The sequence below is a fragment of the Otolemur garnettii genome, unplaced genomic scaffold, assembly GCF_000181295.1.
Source record: "Otolemur garnettii isolate 467f Iridium unplaced genomic scaffold, OtoGar3 scaffold00005, whole genome shotgun sequence".
Classification (NCBI taxonomy): Eukaryota; Metazoa; Chordata; class Mammalia; order Primates; family Galagidae; genus Otolemur; species Otolemur garnettii.
In genome coordinates, this window is record NW_003852400.1 from 35,376,480 (window position 1) to 35,393,817 (window position 17,338).

Genomic DNA, 17,338 nt, shown 5'->3' on the forward strand with positions numbered 1-17,338 from the left:
AAAATAGCATCATGCACAGTTCTTTAAATATGCCATGAGTTTAAGGTATAAACCTACAATTAAACTCCCACACAAAACTCAATAAACAATGTATTATTTAAAAAATTTATGCTATTACGTACTTGAGAATGGTAGCTAATATATATGAGAAAAACACTGATTTGTTGTAGTTGTCAGAATACATATTCAGGTTGGTTTTATGTACCAAAAGTGTTAAACACTAAACTTCATGATTTTATAGTTCATTCATAACCAACACTTCAACAAAAATAAATAATTTCCTAATACTTAATCTTTATTTTGGTGGTTCATTAGCTGATACAGATAAACAGATAAAGATCATTTGTGAACAAGCAATAGTACAAAATCTCTTTGTAAAAGGAGCTGGATAAAATCATAGCATACAGAATACATCACATCATGTTTTACGATACTCTTTTCTAAATAGTTTATGCAACTGCTTTCAAACAGAAATTTTACCAGGCAAAGTTCAAGCCTTATTTATTTATTTATTTATTTTCGAGACAGAGTCTCACTCTGTTGCCTGGGCTAGAGTGCCATGGTGTCAGCTTAGCTCACAACAACCTCAAACTTTTGGACTCATAATCCTTCTGCCTCAGCCTCCATGCTTGGTAGTTTTTCTATTTTTAGTAGAGACAAGGTCTTATTCTTGCTCAGCCTGGTATTGAACTACCAAGTTTAAGCAATCCTCCTACCTCAGCTTCTCAGAGTGCTAGGATTACAGGTGTGAGCCAAACCGCCCTGCCTTTTGGGAGGTTTATTACTAATTTTTTAGCAAAGTGAGGTTATTTAGTGTTCCCTTTTAATAAGTAGAAATGATTCTTAAAAGTTATATAAAAAAAAAAAGTTATATAGAAAATCTAGAAACTATTAAAACATCATTCAACTTATTTGTCAACATGAGGGACTTCACTCAAAAGTTAAGGTATGATTGAAAGTCAGCTAGCTATCATGCCCCCAAATTATGGTTGCATTCAGAAACATCAGTAAGTTTATGCTTTAACACGTACCAAGAAGGGGAGACATGTTCTGAAATATACGAAGCAACTCTGGTGTAATACATGGGCTGTTTTCCAATGTTACTAACCTATGAAGAAGAAAACAGATAATGAAGTCACTTTCCATGCCTATTAAAGCCATTTACATAACTTGAATATAAAAAATGGTCTCATCTAAATGGAGAAAGAAAAGTGGACAATCTAATAAATTATAAAAATCATCTTTCTATGAAAAAAATTACCAAATGGTTCAAAAATAAAAAACATACCTACCTACAAATTATGTAATATTATTTCATACATAGCAAAAGTAATAGGGAAAGCAACTAAACGTGACCCTTGAACAAAACAGATTTAAACTGCATAAGTCTATTTATACATGGACTTCTTCAACTAAATGCAAATTAAAAATACAGTGTTCACGGGATGCAAAACCCAATTATATAGGGGTCAACTTTTCATATACACAGGGTCTACAGGGCTAACTGAGAGACTTGAGTATGTGTGCACCTTCCTGAAACCAATCCCCTGTGGATACCACCAAGGGAAGATTGTATATACTAAATATCTATGATAATAAATACTCATACAATGATAAAGCAAAAGCATAATATTTATGAGTTGGTCATGAAAGGATAAAAATTAGTTTGCTATTCGGATTTTCTTGGTATATTCTTCTGCCAAATGTAATTGATGTGTTTGAGGAGAAATCAGGCTAACAAATTGGTAAAACAATCAGCACTAAATGCTTAATAAATGGTAAAATGATCAGTGCTAAATGCTTAATAAATACGAACTTAGTACAACAGAGGCCAATTACAAGCCAATCTAATTAGCAACATGAAACAATTAATGTACAAAAATATAATATATATGAGCTGTAGTTTATCACAGAAGTATGTAGTTAGTTTATCTTATTCACCTCCCCTCACCCTCAAAGAAATTAAAGGGGGAAATCTATGATTGTTACAACAGCAATAAGAAAAGGGGAAAGAAGTCTAATATTTGCTATCAATACTCTTATCTGGTCATAAATAGAAAATAACTTCCTTAATTTGATAAAAGAGCGTCTACTAACCACTCATAGCAAACACACTTAGTCAGGACATGCTGATACCATTCTCTTAAAAAGCAGAGACAAGTGTGAGTGCAGTGACTCCTATCTGTAATCCTAGCACCCTGGGAAGCTTTCTTAAAGTCAGCAGTTCTAGACCAGCCTGAGCAAGAGCAAGACCCTGTCTCTACCAAAATTGGAAAAATTAGCCATGGTGGGCAACTCTAGTACCAGCTACTTGGGAAGCTGAGGCAGGAGGATCACTTGAGCCCAGGAGTTTGTGGTTGTGGTGAGCTATGATGACGCCACTACATTCTAACCAGGGTGACAGAATGAGACTGTTTCAAAAAAAAAAAAAAAGGCAAAAAAAAAGCCCCTAAAAATACTCTCTACTGACTTGACTATCTTCACATTCATTTGGTGTGTATATACAGAGGGCCTTTCACATAACGTGCCAACTGTGTAATAAATAAAAGTTATAGGAGTAGGGTGGCACCTGTGGCTCAAAGGAGTAGGCCGTGGCCCCATTTGCTGGAGGTGGTGGGGTCAAACCCAGCCCAGGCAACCCCCCCTAAAAAAACCCAAAAACTGCAAAAAAGTTACAGGAGTAGAGAGTAAAAAGTTCACCTCTCTCTATTACAAAGTATCCCAAAAGTTGCCCTTGGAGCTTCCATGGATATGGAAAATAGGAAATTGTACCTACATGCAACTTTATTCATAAAACATTCATTACAATATTTTACAAAATTTTGCAAAATATTCTGTATGTGTTGGCTACCTCTTTGCAAAATTTTGTAATGAACATTTTGTAAATAAAGGTACAGATAGCTACAATTTCCCACTTTCCCTATGTATGGTGACGTTAGGGGTGACTTTTGGGACATACTATGTTATAAGGTATTATAGATAAGAAAGAGAAGGAGAGCAAATTTACAAATAAATTGTCCAACTTAGAGAGTTCAACAAGGTCATGTAATATATCAATGTACTCATGAAAATCAACTGACTTTCTATAAATCAAAACAAATATTAAGATGCAAACTTATGATGTTATCAGAGTCACAAACACAAAACCCAACATCATAAAGGTATCAATTTTCTCTAAATTATTAAACAGATCAAAACAATTAGAATTCAAATCCCTACAAGGTTTTCCTTGGAAATTAGGTCAACGGAATGTGAAATGACTCAGAGGGCAAATGGCCAAGAACAGATAAGAAATTTCTCAAGAGAAGAAAATATTACCCCGTACAGAGTGGAGGACCAGTGAAGTGGGGGATAAAGGAGAGCTACTTGATTTACCAGATATTATGATTTATTGTAAAACCACTATTAATTAATATAGTAAAGAGAACAGAAAGCACAATGAACACTCTCTCCTTGTCGACGAGTCCGAATTAAGATTCTATTTGAAGCTTGTTTTTTCTCTTTCACTTTATGATTGCTTTTAAAGCCCAGTCAGATTATTGTCACTCTCATTTTCTATGCTGGCTATTCAAAAAACTTGAAGAATTTAAGCTACTTCAAAAAAAAAAAAAAACGACAGGTTCTGCAACACCAGATTAAATAAAGACCAGGGAAGGAGAAGTGAGGTAGACAAAACGAAAGCACTATTCTTTACTGCAAGAAGAGGGAAAGCGACTATTTGGTTAATAATTAGATAAAGCCAAATAAGAACATCTTTGACCAGAGAAATATAAAATTTAATGTACCCTTTCCACCAAAGATTTTGGAAAGTAAAAGCCAAAAGTAAAAGACAGACTACTGTCTAACCAAATAAATGTAAAACATTAAAATTCCAATGAAGTAAAACATCTTTGGTTGAATTAAAACGTAAAAGATAAAAATTTGCTCTTTATGAGAGACAAAACTAAATGCCAAATGGAAAAGCTAAAATGTAAAAGATGAACAAAGATAGTCAAATCTGGGTGGCGCCTGTGGCTCAGTGGGTAGGGTGCCGGCCCCATATACTGAGGATGGCGGGTTCAAACCCAGCCCCAGCCAAACTGCAACAAAAAAATAGCCAAATGTTGTGGTGGGTGCCTGTAGTCCCAGCTACTCAGGAGGCTGAGGCAAGAGATTCGCCTAAGCCCAGGAGTTGAAAGTCGCTGTGAGCTGTGTGACGCCCTAGCACTCTACTGAGGGCAACAGAGTGAGACTCTGTCTCTACAAAAAATAAAAATTAAAATAAAAAAAAAAAGATAGTCAAATCTAAACAAAAACCATGTGGCAATATAAGTATCAGATAAAATTTAAATGCAAAAGAATGAAAAGGAACATAAACCATTGCATATACATGTTCTACAACATGATGCTGGGTGGTACCTGTACCTTAGTGGGTAGGGCACCAGTGATATACACCAAGGCTGGCAGGTTCGAAACCAGTCGGGCTAGCTAAAACAACAATGACAACTGCAACAAAAAGTAGCCGGGCACTGTGGTGGGCACCTGTAGTCCCGGCTACTAGGGAAGCTGAGGTAAGAGAATTGCTTAAGCCCAAGAATTCGAGGTTGCTGTGAGCTGTAATGCCATGACACTCTACTGAGGGTGACATAGTGAGACTCTGTCTCTAAAATAAAAAACAACAACAAAAAAATGATGCTTCATGAAAACATTTGAAATTTAAATACTATATTTAACATTTTAACAATGCCAAAATTTTGTGTGGTAATATTTTTTAAAACACACAGATGAAAAATGTTACAAATAGGGACACTGACACAGAAATCTAAATGGGCTTTTTTACTAAATCATTGTCAAGAAGAAAAAGCAAAATAATATGAACAATCCAACTGAAAAGTTAAAAAGAGATAAATGTAAAAGTCTGTATCCTTAACACCATCACTGCCACTATATTATGACTATATTACCAAAATGGAGCCTTAGTCCTTAAAATTCACATTAAGTTATAAAAAAATCATATTAACAAGCTGCATGTTATAACCCTAAAGTAATAAATCCACATCTGAATTGTCTGCTTAAAAACAGCAAGAAATAAACAATGTTAGCCCAAAGAAGTCACTAAAAAGCTTGTAATGCTACCATTAAAATAAAAAATAGGACATAATGTATCCAAACTAATGAGAAATAGACAGTTATACTCTAAGAGAAATTCAGCTTTAAATGTTTTAGTACTTAATAAGAAAAACAAAGGTAATAAATTAACATTTTGTCTTACAGGTTTAGAAAATTGTACCCAGAATTAAATATAAGAAGTAAAAAATTTGAAGCAGAAGAAATAAATTCATGAAAGAACAGAATTTACAAATCTAAAAGGTAGCTCCTTCATAATAATAAAAAGACAAATCTCTTAAAAATATATACTTTAAAAAGAGATAAAAATAAAACTGTAACTGGCAAAGATATAGAAGTTTTTCTATTAGCATTTTAAAGGACTAAATGCCAATACTAACAGACACTGACAATGGGAGCCAAAATAAATGAATACAAACTAGTAACTGAGGAACAACCTCACTATGTCATTAGAAATACAGTATTAATATAATTAAGACAGAAGAAAGGCTAAACATTGATGAGCTAATTCTTATAATATAGGTCAAATGACAAAGAAAAGCAAACCTGAAGCAAGTCAAATAAGATAATAAATACCAAGAGCAGAAATTAATAAATAAAATAAATATATAACAAAGAAAATCAAAGTCAAAATAACATTAACAGATCTCTACTGAGACGATGGATCAAAAGGATATAAGGAGAAGCCATGGGGGAGAGTGGGGATGACACAACTGGTCTGAGAGTTTCCGTCTATACTCATGACCACAAATATCAACTGGTACCAATTATCTCTAGAAAGTTCAAATTGAGATAACTACTTTATATCATTTCTGCCCTACAGGCCTCTCATATCTCATGTGCACACCAATTCCAGCCCATAACTCAGCTGATTACCATGTTTCATATTTGAGAAAACAGAAGCTAGTAAATGGAATAACTTCCTATCTCATCCCTCTATAAAATTTGGAAGACTACTTTTCAAATGCCTCCAGTTAAAACTGATGAAATATCACCATTGCTACCCAAACTCATTTCCTCCACTTGAGCTCTGAATCCCATCCCTTCCCGCCTCCTTCATTTTATCCAACTCTCGCATTCTAGTCTCATCCAGGCCTCTAGACCACTGGTTCTCAACCTTCCTAATGCCATAATGTATTTTCATTGTTAAAAAGGGGTCGTGACCCACACAGGTTGAGAACCTCTGCTCAGACTTTGCATTCCCTACACCAACCAGTCCTCTGTTGCTGCATTTCCATCTCCTAACAGTAAAAGCTCTTAAGTTATGAATGCTCACCACCTGTACTTACTATTCCCCAATTCATGCTTCACTCTCCTCCAATTCTCATTTCTGTCAAAGAAAACTCTATTGTCTCCATGTAGCCAATTACACTTCTCTGTAATTTTGTTAGGAGAATCAGCAACATTTGGCATAGCATGACCAATCTCTTCTTAGGAAATATACTCCTAGTTAGGCTTGGTTTTCTTCTTATCAGTAGCTCTTCTGTGTCTACACAGATGGCTCCCTACCTGCCATTCTCTTCATAGGCAATCTTATTCTCAGGCTATAATGCCATATACAAAGTGTTAACCACTTTCACAAACTACCACATCCTTACAACAGCCATGTGAGGTAGGAATGACTTTTTAACATGTTACAGATAAGGAAACTGAGGCTCACAGAGGATAATTTATTCAAATCACACATCTAATATATAACTGAGATTGGCACCTGTATCTATCTAACCCAAATTATGATCTTTAAAACACTAAGAAAAATATATGAAAAAATCTGGGCCCTGATTATTTAATCTAGAGAAATTTAACTACTAATAAATTAAGTAATTCTTTAAAAAAAATTCGTCCTAATTATTTTCATTTACATATAAACAAAGGATGGGGGAAAAAGTACCATTATGAAAGATTACATTTTTATTATCTGTTTAGTAACGCTTTGAAAATTTTACACTTTAGTAAGCACAATATATTAAATTTATAATATAAGTCTGAGTTTATTTATCATACTTAAAATTTTTCTATTATTCAGCATCACATAGTATCTATGCTACAAAAAAATACGCAGATGCCAGAGATCACTGTTTTAATTTATAATCTAGAGCAGGGGTTGGCAAACTACAGCTAATGGGTTAAATTCAACCCATATATTTATTTCTAATCAACATTTACTTGGAGCACAACCACGACCTCTTCTTTATGTATCGTCTGTGATTTCTGTGACATTATGAGAGGAGCTGAGTAGTTCCAAATGAGACTATGTGACTAGGAGAGCCTAAAATATTTACTATCTGGCCCTTTACATAGAAGGATTGCCAATCTCCGATCTACAAACATCCATCCTTACACAAATGTAAATATAGGAATAGAAAAGATTTGAGCAACGTGTTTACAACCAAACTTTCTGATGCCATTAAGTTGAAATAATGTAATCTAGAAAAAGAGTATGAGGAACCCAAATTGCAACTTAGTATCTTCCTAGTTAAGTTTTAAAATTATGAATCTACTATTCTGATCACTAATTTTTAATTTGTACCAACAATTATTTCTAAGAGCCCAAACTGTTAATTCCTAGACATCTAGGCAAAATGGAAGGACGAAAGGAAGAGAGAGAGGAAGGGAGGGAAAGAAATGTTCAATTTTTTGTTATTAATTTCTTTGATTTGCTTTTTAAATTCTAGTAGTCGATTTATATACTGGGAGTTTTAAACCTATCATGTATTACAGAAAAATTTTCTCTGAAGACAACTGCTGTCATCACTAAAATCAGCTTGATAAAGCAAAAGCACTTTCTAGCACAGTTCTTTACACGCAGTGGGCAGTCAATAAACATTCATGACCCTGAGCTGCCACAGAAGCAGAGTGGTGGTCTGTTTTTTACTTAACCCCTTAGTAATATATATTACACAGTAAAATAATAAATCGAGGCTGTAAATAGCACTGGCATTTGGAGGTGAGAAATAATACCTCAGTACTTACAGGGTAAAATAGTAAGAGGTTAAAAAAAAACAATGCCTCAATATCCCCCCAAACACCTCATTTAACAGAATAAGAACTTTAAGTCAATGTTTTAGTTTGAAATAGTTATCAAGTTCCTCATTTTATATGCCAAATTCCAAAAAATGAAATACAGCTGAGTTCTTACTGGAATTTCCCCTTTGTCTACTATAAGCCTAGACTGAGTAACAGCGGCCAAAAAGGAGAAAAAGCTGTTGTGTTACTCAGTTTGGAGACACCAATTTTACATTTTTGTTTTTAAAGGCTGAGTACTCAGAGCCCTGGTACATGACCTTTACTTTATTGGCGTGAGAGAAGGGAAGGCCACGAAAAAAATGAGATCCATGGTATCAAGTTTTTCCTCTTACCATAACTCTAAACCATCTTCCAGAAGATAAACATGTGGAGGCTGGGAAACATCTGTACTCAGTTGAATAACTGGGAGCAGGAAAGGGTACAGGTTCTTGCTGTCTGCTCCTAATCCCTATGGGAAGTATAAATAAAACTTATAATAAAGTACTCTAAGTCCCACCCCACCAAAAAATTAGCTATCATATAAAAGCTCTAAAACCAATTTATAAATAAAAAATCAGATATTTTAAGGATGGTCCTAATTATAAACAACAGTAAAACAAAGTTCATTGTATTTAAAATTGGAAAGCAAAAATCCAAAAACACTATTCAATTGCCTAAAGGCAGTAAAACATATATATATACACACACACACACATATATATGTCTGACATATATATATATATGACAAGGCTACATATATCTATACATTTTAAGAGATTCCATATATAAGAAATAGTTATTTCTCCTCCCTGTGACAATATACTAAAGAGCTATAAATACAGATATTTTAGATTCTATAAACACTCTCACCAAAATAATATAAATAAACCCAGCCTATGTGCTCACCAGTAAGATAATTAAATTATAGAACTTCCATATTCGAGAATATCAAATAGCCATAAAATAAGATTTGCCATGGAATAAAAAAAATTCAAAACTAATTACAAATTGGATTTAAAACGTACAGAAGCATGTATAACAATTCTACATGTCAAAGAATTTTTTAAAAATATCTACATATCTATATTGGCAGATACATGCATACAAATGTTTCTGGAACCAAAAAGCATTGATGCTAGTTAGATAGGAGAATGGAAAAAAGATGCTTGGAAGAAGGCAAATAGTAATTTTCTCTTTTTATATGTTTTTTTAATAAAAAAAAAAATGTACATTTAGGGCGGTGCCTGTAGCTCAAAGGAGTAGGGCGCTGGCCAAAAAGCAGCACATTTTTAAATGAAGTACTTTTGTTAATATTTTTAATGAGCCAAGAATGAAAAGATGTAAGGTGGGGGAGTTTAATCTAAAATTCTAGTTTACCTAATTATTATATTAGGGAAGTTGATTCGGCATATCACACTATAAAACTTTGAAAGAAAACCAAAAGGATAAAAAGTCTACCTTTAAACCATAATAATACCTATAATCCAAAAACAAAGAAAGGAAATCAAATAAGCTACCAAAAACCTCCTCACTAAGAAATATTTCAAATGTCATTATAGCTTACAGTAAATTACAGTGCCACAAAATATACACATTCCCCTTTGAGGGTTCTATATGTACTAAATTCTATCTCTTTTTTTGCAACTTTCAAGTGTATAATAATTATCAAGGACAGTCACCATGCTGCACATTAAATCTTCAGAATTTATTTAATCTCAGCGAAACTTTGTATACTTTGCCCAAGACATTTCTCCCAGCGCTAGGCAATCATCACTCTACTCTTTGCTTCCCTAAGGTCAACTTTTTAAGATTCAATGTATCTTTCAGTTCAGTCTTTACCAGCTGGGCACAAACACTTCAGTGGGAATACATAAAGTTTACCTTTAACTGGCAAGTGTCAATTTGGCCCTTTCTATTACAAAAAATCATTTGGAAAACGCAATGTTTTCCAAAAATGTTAACTATTCAATAAAGGTAAACAACTGGGTCTTAAAACTCAGTTCTGTTTTGCTCTTCAAAGTTCAATCTTTTATGGAACAAAAAAAGAAAGAACATTAAGAAATATTAGTCAAGTTCATTTTGATTATGAAGTAGATTTAGAATTTCTTGGAAAATTAAAATTATATCTACTTACTTAAATACATATGCCAATAAACAAAATATGCCAGCATTAGCAAACCTAAAGTAATGAATTGCTAAATGCATAAAGACTCCCCTAGTTAACCCATTAACTGCCTCAATCTTTTATGTGTGGCTAACCAGTTCTCCCAGCACCATTTATTCAATAGAGACTCTTTTTTTTTTTTTCTTCTTAACAGTCACATGAAGCAGTGGGAGTGGGGAAGGAACAAAGGAATCTATAACTGGTTGTGATCACTTAGCTATAAAACCCACTGCACTCTGACAAGCCTGAATAGGGACTCTTTTCCCTAGTGTATGCTTTGGTTTGGTTTGTCAAAGATCAGATGGCAATATGTGCTTGTTTCATCTCTGGATTCTCTGTTCTTTTCTCCATAGGTCTACATCTCTGTTTTCAGGACAGTGCCATGCTGTTTTGAACACTATAGACTTGTTTTACAACCTGAAGTCTGGTGAAGTGATGTCTCCAGATTTGCTCTTATACAGGTTTTATTCTGAGTCCATACTGCACAATTCCTGGGTGACAGACACAGCTACAACTTGAACTTTAACCTTATAAAAGAAAACTATGCAATAAATTCTTATGTACCATCTTAATAATCTGAATTAAAAAAAAAAAAAACTCGCATTAACTGCCATGTGAGCGGTATTTAACTCAAGCTAGTTTTGAAGGGGAGGACTCCTGAAACTATGAAACCAAAATACTACTCCATTATTTTCACTGTCAGCTGGTGTGTTTTCCCCACCTGCTGTTGCCCTGCTCCAACCTGCCTGCTCGAGTGCACAGAAACAATAAAAAAAACTTTTTTTCATTCAAAGTCTTTTTCATTAAAAGTCATTTTCATGGTTTGGTACCTATAACTCAAGTGGCTAAGGTACCAGCCACATATACCGAGATAGCGGGTTTGAATCCAGCCCGGGCCTGCCAAACAATGACAACTACAACCAAAAAATAGCCGGGCATTGTGGCAGGGACCTGTAGTCCCAGCTCCTTGGGAGGCTGAGGCAAAAGACTCACGTAAGCCACGAGTTGGAGGTTGCTGTGAGCTGTGATGCCATAGCACTCTACCCAGGGGGACAGCTTGAGGCTCTGTCTTAAAAAAATAATAATAAATAAAGGTCATTTTCAGGCAGTGCCCATACCGCACCAGCCACATACACTGAGAATGGCAGGTTCAAACCCAGCCTGGACCAGCTAAAACAACAATGGCAACTGCAACAAGGAAAAAATAGTCAGGCATTGTGACAGGACCCTGTAGTCCCAGCTACTTGGGAGGCTGAGGCAAGAGAATTGCTTAAGCCCAAGAGTTTGAGGTTGCTGTGAACTGTGGTGCCACAACACTCTACCTAGGGCAACAGCTTGAGTGTAAAAAAAAAAACAAAACAAAATTGTTTTCAAAGTTTTTATTCTATTTTTGTAATAAAACACCATGGCTCCAAGGGAAAAAAAATCTAGGATGGTAGTCAATGTATTACAGCTTGAAGAAATTTAATACTTTATAATTTAGTGGCTAAAGGATGTGTCTAATTTCTGATATGTAGCTTTAAATGTGAATACTCTTTGGGTTCACAGTAGCTATAAGACATTGTCTACAATATTATAAAAGTTCAGAAATAACTGGATGAGTTACTTAAAAAACTACTGGAAATGATTTAAAAAGGGAAAATCAAATAGTAATAATTGTGCTTTAATTACAAAAGACGTTAAGGAGAAACTGGGTAAAGGATACTTAGAGAGTGCCCTCAACTGGCCTTTCTCTGGGTACAGTCCTTGGCTCTCCTCTCCCATTCCAGAAACACAGTGATGACATCCACACCTTTTACGTCCAACCCAACTGTGAACTCTAGATAATCAAATGACTATAGGACATCATCAATAGAAGGCATCTCAAACTCTTAATACAGAACTCTCTCATTGTCATCCTAAAAAAACAGTTCCTCGTCCACGAGTCCTAACTCAAGTGACATGAACCACTATCTAGTGATAAATTATATCCCAATCACTTCCTGGTTCTTCTTCTTTCTCACCCCACATCCAAACAACCCTTAAGCCTATCTCTTTAATATTTTTAAATCTTTCCCCATATTTCCACAGTTTTAATTCAGGTTCCATAATATTTTTCATGCCTAGCTGAGTCTCCTAATTAGTCTCCTTAACTGTAGTTTTACCCCATTCCAAACCAGTATCCCCAGTGGTGCCTCGATTACTTTTCTAACACAAAAATAACTATAGTTTTTTCTTTGAAATTCAAGAAATGCTCTTTTAGCTTTCCTGTCCAGTCTCCCAGACACACCTCCATCCTTACTCTTGTGTTCTAGCTATACTAAACAAGTTACAGCATCAGAAATCACTGTGAGAAAAGCTGATGGATTCATATTCAATATACGCATTTATTACTGTTCTCTCCCAAAACCAACTAAATGGGTATAGGAGATTTTGTTTTAAAGTCTTAAAACCATAAGCCCAAAGACAGCATAAGAAGAATAAAAGCAATTCCATTGGGAAGGTAGGAAGAAAGATTAAGTGCTGACTAACTTAGCAGACTAAGAAAGCAAAGCCCAAATCCAACAGGGTGGTGGGGTAAATAAGAAGCAACCTGACTTACTTTGTAGACCCTCCAAGACTCATGAACTGGTGGCAACATGTATTTTGAGAAGTGTGTGTTTTTGAGGTAGGGAAGGTAAAGTGTTAATAATAAGACTTCTAGAAAGTGATTGAAAAGCACTTGGAAGCCAGATCTCATTCACATACAGAAACAGAAAAACAACTGGCCCTCCTCTAAACCAGCATGAACCAGTTTTTATTTTCTGTTAAAAGAAAACAGTTTCAAGATGGATATCAGGTAATCAAAAACATGGATACAATAAAAATTGAAAGATTCTATTAGCATGTGACAGGCAGGAGACCAAAGGATCTTTCAAGGAGGAAAGACCCCAAAATACTGAAATGGAAAGTTTTACAAAACTTAGCCAGATTGGGCAGCACCTGTGGCTCAAAGGTGTAGGGTGTCAGCCCCATATGCTGGAGGTGGTGGGTTCAAACCCAGCCCCGGTCAAAAACTGCAAAAAAATAAAATAAATAACATAAATAAATAAACAAATAAAAAATAAAAATAGGAACACAGAGATATCTCACATTTTTCCAGAATGCCTAGAGTTCCTAGAGTAACTTTGGAAGCTGCAAGACAAAGAAAAAATGCCTCTACAATTTTGAGGAAAAAAATTGGAAGAAAAAATTTAGAATTTTATACCAGCCAAACTACTAATCAGTGTGAAAGGAGAATAAACACATTATCTCCCAGGCATCTTTTGCAGAATGCCACTGCCATGCACGGGCTCAGTCCGAAACAGAAAGAGCAAAACAAGAAAGAGAATGACCCGGCTTGGCGCCTGTGGCTCAAGTGGCTAAGGCACCAGCCACATACACCTAAGGTGGCGGGTTCGAATCCCCAGCCTGGGCCCGCCAAACAACAATGATGGCTGCAACCAAAAAATGGCCGGGCACTGTGGCGGGTGCCTGTGGTCCCAGCTACTTGGGAGGCTGAGGCAGGAGACTTGCTTGAGCCTAGGAGTTGGAGGTTGCTATGAGCTGTGATGCCATGGCACTCTACCCAGGGAGATAGCTTGAGGCTCTGTCTCAAAAAAAAAAAAAAAGAAAGAGAATGACCCAAGGTATAGAAAGCAGGCACCCCACAGAAGGGAGAGGCAGGAACCCTTTTTGATAACCAGGGATCTGTTTGTAATAGCTATGTATGAGCAAAACCAAAAGCCAGTCCAACTAAAGGTCATTTTTTTCATATTTCTTCCTAATGATGAAATAACGAAACACTTAAGTGTGTCTCATCACACTGAGGAAATCAATGAAAAGTATAGGTTCAATTACATGGAAAACTCAGTGTACTGGGCAAACATGAGATAGCTACCTAAGGTCCTTGCCCCTACTGCACATACGCCATTCCTTGGTTAATCAATCAAGAAACCACTAATCTGTTAATAGATACTATTGTCAAAAAATTTTACAGATAGAACTAAGGTCCCAAATCAACTGGCCTTATGACAGAGAGATTATCCAGGTAGTACTGACCTACTTTCAAGAACCCTTTAAAAAGGTTGTTTTTAGCTAGTTGCACAGGGGAATACAAGCCACAGAGAATCTCAAATCTGAGAATTTCCCTGTTGCTAACATTAAAAATGTATGAAGGAATGTGGATGGACTCCGGAGAATAACAGAGGTCCCCAGCTGACAGCCAGCAATAAACTGGACTTCAGTCCTAAAGATGAAGGAGCTAAATTCTGCTAACAAGCTGAATTACAGTAAAAGTACTCTTCCCCAAAGCCTCTAGGGGAAAACAGCCTGGCAGACACCTCAATTTCGGCCTGTTAGATTCTAATCAGGGAATTTAGACAGAGTATGTGTAGACTTCTCCCTGATAGTAGAAGCATGAACTACTAAATGGATATGATTTCAAGCCATCAAGTTTACAGTACTTTGTTCAACATAATAGCAAACAAAATTATCAATACAAGGGTAGACAATGGAAAGATGTGTACAAGAAAAATATTAATCAGGATATGATGATATATGCCTTCAATAGCCTTTACACAGTCACAAAAATAAAGACCTTAAATAGAACCTACCTTAAAACAGTCATATACCAAAGGATGGGGTCAGGTCACCCCACAGAAGCAGCTTCCCCACATCTGGTTAAGGCAGTCAACCAGACATGGGAAAACAAACCAGCGGTGCACCCTCCCCACCCTTGGTGTGCAACTGTTAAGTGACACTATAACAATATTGGAGAATGGCAGTACAGAAGTGGCACAGAGGATTATGTTTTCATCTTTTATGTGGGGAATTCAAGAGATAATGTCTACAATGCTTAAATCAAGAACAAACAAAATAAGCATGTTACTCTGAGCTAGAAAGATTAAAAAACCTAAAAAGATCTGGTTATTGCAGTAAAAGATTCCTCTACCAAACAGGAAATAGACAGAAGGAGTAGCAGAATGCTGTTACTCTTCACAAAAAAAAATTTGTAAGAACTGACTCTTTAACCTATTTTCACATAAAATTGCTTTAATACAAGTGACTGAAAAAAATAAATAAAATGCACCACATTCTCTCATATCTAGGGAGCTTTACACATGCTGCTCCATTTGTCTAAAATGGACCCTTACTACTCTCTCCTGAACCACCACCTCTCTCCTGAACCACCACCTCATTAACACATATTATTTAACATAATCTCACAGCATCACAAGTTGAGTACCACTTCTGACATAATCTCACAGCATCACAAGTTGAGCACCACTTCTGACATAATCTCACAGCATCACAAGTTGAGCACCACTTCTGACATAATCTCACAGCATCACAAGTTGAGTACCACTTCTGACATAATCTAACAGCATCACAAGTTGAGTACCACTTCTGACATAATCTAACAGCATCACAAGTTGAGTAACACTTCTGACATAATCTCACAACATCACAAGTTGAGTACCACTTCTGACATAATCTCACAGCATCACAAGTTGAGCACCACTTCTGACATAATCTAACAGCATCACAAGTTGAGTACCACTTCCCTGATGTCCCCTTACCCTCTAGTCAGGTAACCCAACATATGTCCCCACAGCAATGTCCTTCACTGCTAAAACAGCACTTAACACAACTGTTTAGTATAATATTTCCCTAGACAGTCATCTACACAAAGAGCTTGCCCTATACATTTCTTTATCCTAATGCCTAGTACCATCTATTGCATGTTCCAAGTCCTCAAATAAACAAACAAAAGCTTACTGCATGACTGAATAGCTACTTCCACTGAAGCCTACTGTAGCCTACAAGGTTTATTTTAACCCAAATATCATCCTTCCCAGTCAAAGACTATCAGAGACTGAGTTTCAAAGTTTAAAGAAGTAGAAATAACATACAAAAACTTACACTAATACCTTTTAAATGTTAAAAGCAGAGCAGTGTTTTCTATAAAAAGAAACTAATAAAACTTGCAATCTTCCCAAATGTCTCAAAGAGGTATAGTATCAAACATCATATGCTTTCTCCAAGAAGGACAGATAATTAGTTTCCTGGAATCGTGTGCTCTCTCCCTTTATAAATACACAGGGTACTTAAATATCTTGACTAAAGAAAAAAGCCTTGACTACTCCAAAGAGGTTACCTCACCTTCCTACGTTTCTTGAAGTAATACTGCTTGAGGAGACATAAAAGCTTAACTTTTTTCACATCACTCTCACAAAACTCCCAAGTTGAACCCACAAACACATTTTGGCTGAGATATGAAACAAAAAATTTGGGGGTCACTCTTTGTCCTGTTACTACAAATTCAATGACAAGCTAATCACCTTCTCTTAACCTTTGTCCTCTTCTATAAAGGGGATATAATCTTTATAGGATAATCCCAAGAATGAAAGGGTGGATAGGCAGAGATGCTGGGCCAGGCATTTATTTTTCTTAAAGTGGCGGTAGTGGAGTGGGTATTGTTTAATGATACAGTTCCAGTTTTACAAGATGAAAAGAGCTATGGAGATAAATGGTAGTGATGGCCACAGAATATTAAGAAGGTATTCAACAAGACTAAACTTATACTTAAAACTGGTTAAAATGGCAAATTTTATATTTTATATGTACTTTAAAATAAGTTGGCAAAAAAGCAAAATATTTTGTATTACTATTTGTCTAAAACTTCCCTCCACAGGAATTTGTAACTATAAAACTCACACAGAAAGAATCAGTTCATGTTCAAAAAGGCATCAAGTGTCTGACAAAGGTTTTTACTTTTTAAAAATTAACCTCACAAAGTTTTAGAGTAAGTAATTCTTCATTTAGCAGGAGATCTTCCTACTAGAAAACTTCTCAAACTTGGGGGGTGGGGTTGGTAAAATCCCTGTACCCACATATTCTGCCTCTCAGCCACAAGCCCATCCTTCTCTAGAACCTCACGGGAAGACTACAATTCACATTTACAGTTCAAATGAGCACCATCGTCCAGTTCTCCCTCTGAAAGTTCAGGTCCCTCTCGACCTGCCACACATCCCAATGCTTTAAAACCCAAGGGTCTGAAAT

The 17,338-nt window shown here is 35.8% G+C and overlaps 1 protein-coding gene across 1 annotated transcript in view; it reads right to left on the minus strand.

Moving 5' to 3' along the window:
• The window catches only part of IPO11 (importin 11), a 215,062-nt gene that overhangs the window by 106,691 nt on the left and 91,033 nt on the right, over positions 1 to 17,338 (minus strand). Inside the window, exons 21-22 of the mRNA XM_003782731.3 lie at positions 8,466 to 8,581; positions 1,032 to 1,108 (exon numbers count right to left, since the gene is read on the minus strand). Coding sequence (XP_003782779.1) covers positions 1,032 to 1,108; positions 8,466 to 8,581 — 193 coding nt within the window. The remainder of the gene's footprint in view (positions 1 to 1,031; positions 1,109 to 8,465; positions 8,582 to 17,338) is intronic.